The sequence below is a fragment of the Phocoena sinus genome, chromosome 14, assembly GCF_008692025.1.
Source record: "Phocoena sinus isolate mPhoSin1 chromosome 14, mPhoSin1.pri, whole genome shotgun sequence".
Classification (NCBI taxonomy): Eukaryota; Metazoa; Chordata; class Mammalia; order Artiodactyla; family Phocoenidae; genus Phocoena; species Phocoena sinus.
Window position 1 is genome coordinate 989,408 of NC_045776.1, and position 5,593 is coordinate 995,000.

General features: G+C 55.4%; 1 protein-coding gene across 1 annotated transcript in view; it reads right to left on the reverse strand.

Annotated features, from left to right (window-relative positions):
• Positions 1-726: 726 nt before the first annotated feature.
• Positions 727-5,593, reverse strand: part of SALL3 (spalt like transcription factor 3) — a 19,407-nt gene continuing 14,540 nt past the window's right edge. Inside the window, 2 exon segments of the mRNA XM_032653951.1 lie at positions 727-3,502; positions 4,633-5,593. The exon segment at positions 4,633-5,593 is cut by the window's right edge and continues 734 nt beyond it. Of these exon segments, the coding sequence (XP_032509842.1) occupies positions 3,071-3,502; positions 4,633-5,593 (1,393 nt within the window). The 3' untranslated portion in view covers positions 727-3,070.

Here is a 5,593-nt window from a genome sequence, read left to right on the forward strand (position 1 = left end):
AGGCTTATGATTATACAATACCTGCTGGGAGGCTGGGCAGTTAGTTTAGTGGTTAGTACCTTACCGCGCCTTCAAAATCACCCAGCATTTCCCAGGTGAAGTTTACCGTGGCTTCTAGGTATCAGTAGTTATTTTTTAAAAAGAAGAAATGGATTGTATATCTTGTAATCCAGGAGCTATTAAATGATTTAAAGTTTTAAGTCTTCTCAAATGTTATCGGCAAGGTAAAGCTTCTTTTCAAGCAAAGGGCACCCTCCATCTGGAACTCACAGGCGCAGGGTGCCGACAGCGGCCACACTGCGCTCCCTACACCTCCCTCCCAAATTGTCGCCAGAGGCACAGAGGTTTAGTTTTCAAGGGACCCGAAGAGCCGTTATTTTCCCTCAGTGCCGACAACGGGATGGTAATTCAGAGTGTAGTCGTTTTTGGACACTGCCAATAGTCTCTAATAATTAAGCATTTTCTACTACATCTTCTTCCATCAAAGACGTAAATTAAAAAAAAAAAATCCACAGTTAGGAGGCTGCATTTTTATTTTAGAAAAAGGTGAAACATGAAAATTTCGAGACCAATCAAGACACACTTAGATATGGCTTAATAAATCTAAGCTCTCAGAACCCAGTGACTTTCCTTGGAGAAACACCACGAATATACGTCCACCATCAATGACCGTAACCTCAAATTCCACTTTCTCCATTAGAATAATCAAGGAACGCCATTCAGAAATAATATTACATCCTGCATTTTATTCAATTCCGTATGACAAAAATAGGAACCTAGACTAAGACATCCATTTCAATCAGTAGATGTGTCAAGCCACAGATTTCATCATAAAAAATATTGGATCTGGGTAACAATTCTCCACTGGTTCAGGGAGGCCCCTGGCCCTACACGGTGTTGCAATAGAAAAATAGTGTCTCTTCACCATGCGGAGAGGGACGGCCTCGCCCTGAGCACAGGGTGGGGACAGTCTCACTGTCCCGTCATGAGCCATCTTATTTACAGCACTTTACATGTCTCTTTTCTCACGTTATATACACACCCTTTTGCGAGGAGAGAACACTACATGGTACCAAATACTAACCAAAAAGGAAAAAAAAAAAAAAAAAATCACACCAAGAAGGACACATAAATAATAAGAACATTCACTGCTGAAACACAGCGACACCAAGCACCTCAGTTTTCTCTTCCCGACGCTGGGACACCCCCGACCCATCCCGTGAGAAGAGGGGGTACCCCCGGGCACACTCCATCCCATCTGCGTGGGAAACAGAGCTGGAGAGTTCAGGGTTCATTTCCGACAGAGATCACGGCTAGGTCTGCTTATCTGTGAGTCTTTGAAACTCTGTTCAGTGACACGATGTGACTCGTTGCTGTGGCTGTGTTGGAAAGATGGTCCTATTTCTCGGTTTCAACTGAGAAGGCTCGACTGCTTCCTCGGGGACTCAGCCCCTCGCACTGTCACCCGGCCACCCACGACGACCTGGGACAGCCCTGCCAGAGGAAGTTCACGGTCTCAGACTCCAGCACGCTTGCAACGCACAAAATGAGGTAGAGCACACAACACTTCTGTGTGGGCCTGGCTCAGCCCCGCCGCCCGGCACCTGCCCAGGGCCCTTTCCTGACATGGGGCAACGGGCAGAATCACCAGCACGAGACTGTGCTTTGATCAGATGACAGTGTGCTTTGTTTTCATCTGAGAAGATAATAAATAAATCAGGAACTCAGAAAAACGTCCCGGTTATGACTGATTCTACTGCCTGACACCCGACACATCTCTGCAGTTTATTGAGCACGAAAGCAGGCCTCGCAGGCAGTCAGACTCTCGTTCGGGGGCGTGCGAGAAAGAGAGCAGAGGCTACGGGAGCGTCACACCTACGCAGCGCTCTCCTGCTTACTTCCTGGCTTGTACTGGTGTCACAGTCCTAAGATGAATTCATCGAAGTTTTCTTAGGGGGGTCAAGTTTTTAAATGGGCTTTGTAGAAAAGTGAAATCATTTAATTTAAGAAACAGCAGGCCCTAGTTTATTGAGGAATTGACAAGTCTTGGAGGCTCTTCCGCTTAAGGAGCACAGATTTCTCAGACCGTTTGACCTAAGACTGTAACAGCTTTTTTTTTTTTTTTTTCCTCTTCATTTTCCTTCAATCAAAGTACTATTTATAAAATACATCTTTTAAAATTTTCCAATTATAGACAAACCTCCCTAAATACAAAATACTAAAAGTGCAAGAGTATATATTAAGAGTTTTCAACCACATTATACAAACATTACCTTTTTATTGTACAGGTTTGATAATGCGAGATATGTACCCACAACTGCTATAACGTTGTGAATAATTCACGGTGGTGTCTGTCTGTAACTTGTTCCCAACTGCTGGGCTACACACCACACTAGAGAACACTATATCCACATAGCAGCTACAAACATTTAAATTAAAAAAAAAAAAAAAAAGGCTTGTTACCGACAGGTGCTTGCACACGAAAAGCATGCGCTCTCCTAACAGAACTTCACGATTTTGCCTGCACGGAAATAACCCACTTATTTATCGTAAAACAAATCTTGCTTTAAAAAACAAAAATCACACAGCCGGACGTATTCTGCAGTACAGGAGCTTCCGTTAAAGTTGGGCTGTAATTGCCTGTTACCCGCATCACCTTAACATCATAAATACCACAGACGAAGGTACTGCCATGCTACACGGCGCCGGGAGCGCCAGACCACGTCCTCGAGATAAGAGTTCTAAGGACAGAGTTCACGTTTCTAACTAATTCGAACAAAACCACTGAACGAGTTTCCTGGAGTAGGGCGGGGAGCCCCCTCTGGGCACTGCTGGGCTTTGGAGGGACGGAATGGATGTGCTCTGAGCCCCTTCTGTTCCCAAGGTGGCTCTCCGAGGACGTCTCTTTTTGACTTAAATCTATTTCAAAGGTTGCCGAGTTCTCGAGGATGGTCAAGCTCACGGCGAAAGGCGCACCGGGCAGCGGGTGAGGCCACCTCGGGCAGCCACCCGGTGACGTCTTTCCTGCTCTGGGTGAACGGGGAAGGGGACCCACAGGGCAGGGACGCGGCTAGTTAATCCCGATCTCCTTGTTATCCTCAATGAACCGCGTGAACGGCCGGCCGGCTCCCGCGTCCGACTTGGCTTTGTCCAGCCCTGCGATGGGCGGGCTGCTGCCAGGCCGCGCCTTGTCCAGCCCGGCAGCCAGGGAGCCCAGGGAGGGGAGCGCGCTTCCCCCGAGACTTACTGGGAGCTGGGGGAGGCCTCCGTTCTGGATGACGGAGATCTCATTGTTCTTCATGGCCAGCCCGTTGGTGATGGCTGCGGCGTACTGGTTCCAAAAGCTGGGGTCCACGTTCATGGCCCGTGCAGCCAGATCCTTCTGGAACATCTCGGAGAACTTCAGGGCGTCACCACCCAGCAGGGCCATGGGGTTCTCCACCGACAGGCGGCGGCCGCGCCTGGCAGGGGCGTTGTTCCACATGTGGGTGCCCATGTGCACCTGCGGGGGACACGAGACACACCTCGGCGTGAGCGCACCCAGCCCTGGGGTCACAGAGACGCCCGGGGACCTGGGGACTCCCTCCAGCTCCTTTCCTTCCCCTCTTCCCCAGCCCAAGCATTCGTTTGGGACAACAAACTTGTTAGGTGAGCTTTTCTGAGCGTCTTATATTTGAACCTGCAACATTTCCTTTGGTCAAGTACACAGAGCAAACAAGCCAACCGATGAGCTAACCGATGAGCCGCACGGCTTGATGGAATCATTTCCCCCTAAGGCGTCAGACCCATGGGCCACCCGGAGGGTCCCGAAGCTCCTGCCCCGCCCCCCAGAACCCCTGGCTTCACTGTGCCCGTGCCTGGTTTTCTCCCGTCTGGGCACCTGTGGTCAGCAGAGCCCTCGGGCGGCTTTCATGCCACCAGCAAGCGGAGGCCACAGGTCCCTGAGGGCTCACTGAGACCCACGCAGGCGCCTGACGTGGGCTGCAAAGCGGCACACTCCCCTGAGGGTGTGGGCACGGCCCTGGATGGGTCCTCGGTGCCCGGCCACACACTCCACACCTCCGGGGAAAACGGGCAGCGTGGCCGTACCTCAGACGCGACCGTGACGTCGTCGTACCGTCCTCCCCTCCCCCGGCCCTCAGGCTGGGAAGCTTCCCCCAGGTGCCCGCTGGGCCCTCGTGGCAGCCAAGTGGCCAAAACCACAGATCTGACCCCTGGCCTCGGGGCGGGATTCGCATCACTTGCGTCACCTGCGAGCATCTACAGGCCCGGTTCTCTTGGTATCAGCGTCCCACTGGACTCCGGGCAGCGCCGGCCCTGGGCCTGCCCTGTCAGCCAGCGAGTGTCACCCCGACGCCCTGCAGCCACGCAGGCAGCACCAGCCCCTCAAGGGGAGGCCGGGCCCGCGTGGAAGGCAAGCTCCTCGCTGCCACCGGACACGTGTGGGAGCACCGCAGGCAACGCGCACACGCAGGCACGCACACGGTGCAGACTCACCCATAACACACAAGCGCGCTCACACCACACGCCATGCAGGCACACGCCGCGCTGTCTCTCGGGGGCTCCGCAGCAGCCGTGCCCCTGGCCAGGACCACAGGAGGTGGACGCGGGGGCTTCCCGGGCGGCCCTCACCTTGAGGTTGCCCTTGGTGGTGAATGCTCTCCCGCAGACGGTGCAGCCGAAGGGCTTCTCCCCGGTGTGGGTGCGCTCGTGGATCTGCAGGGCGCTGGCCGAGGAGAAGGTCTTCCCGCACGACTGGCAGTTGTGCTGCTTGGGCGTCCGGCGCGGCGGGGGGGCCAGCATGGGCGCGAGGCCTGGGCTCATCACCGTCGGGGGCCCCGCAGGCACCTGGATGGGAGCCGGCAGCGGCGGGCCCTCGGCCAACGGGCCGGCCTTGCTGTGCCCGTTCACTTCCGTTTTGATCGTGGCGGGCGCGGAGCCGGGACCCAGGCTCGGGGTGCCCTGGCCGGGACCTAGAGCAAAGCTGGGGTCAAGCAACTGGGGAAGCGGCTCGCGCAACCTGTGGGTCAGCAAGTGCTGCTTTAAGTTACCCAGGGTGGAGCAGCCGCGCCCGCAGGCCGCGCAGACGAACGGCCGCTCCTTGGTGTGCCTGCGGAGGTGGATCTGCAGCGCGCTCCTGCAAGCAAAAGGCTTCGCACAGACACGACACGCAGTGCTCGCACACTTACCCCGATCTCGGCTCAGGAACAGCAGGCTACAGGGGGCCTCCTCCTTGATGGCCGGCCGGCCGGGGTGGGGGGCCGTCAGGTCCAGCGCCCCTCCGTTCTCGGGCCCGGGGTGCGGGCTGTCCTGCCTCTCCGTCTTCAGTGGCGTCTCCGGCGGCTCCTCCTGGGTGCCGAGGCCCGGGGACTTAGAAGGCAGGCTCTCGCTGTTACTGTTCCCGGGCGACAGGGCCTGCAAGGAGGATGACTCGGACAGGGCCGGGCTGCCCGCGCTCCGGCTCTCCAGGTCGCCCACAGCTGACGAGGAGTCGTTGCTCAGACGGTCGCTCTCCCCGGACCCGTTATCCAGGGACTTGAGGGCGGTCATCTGGGGGCAGCTCATGACCGAGTCCATCATCTTCATCTGGTTC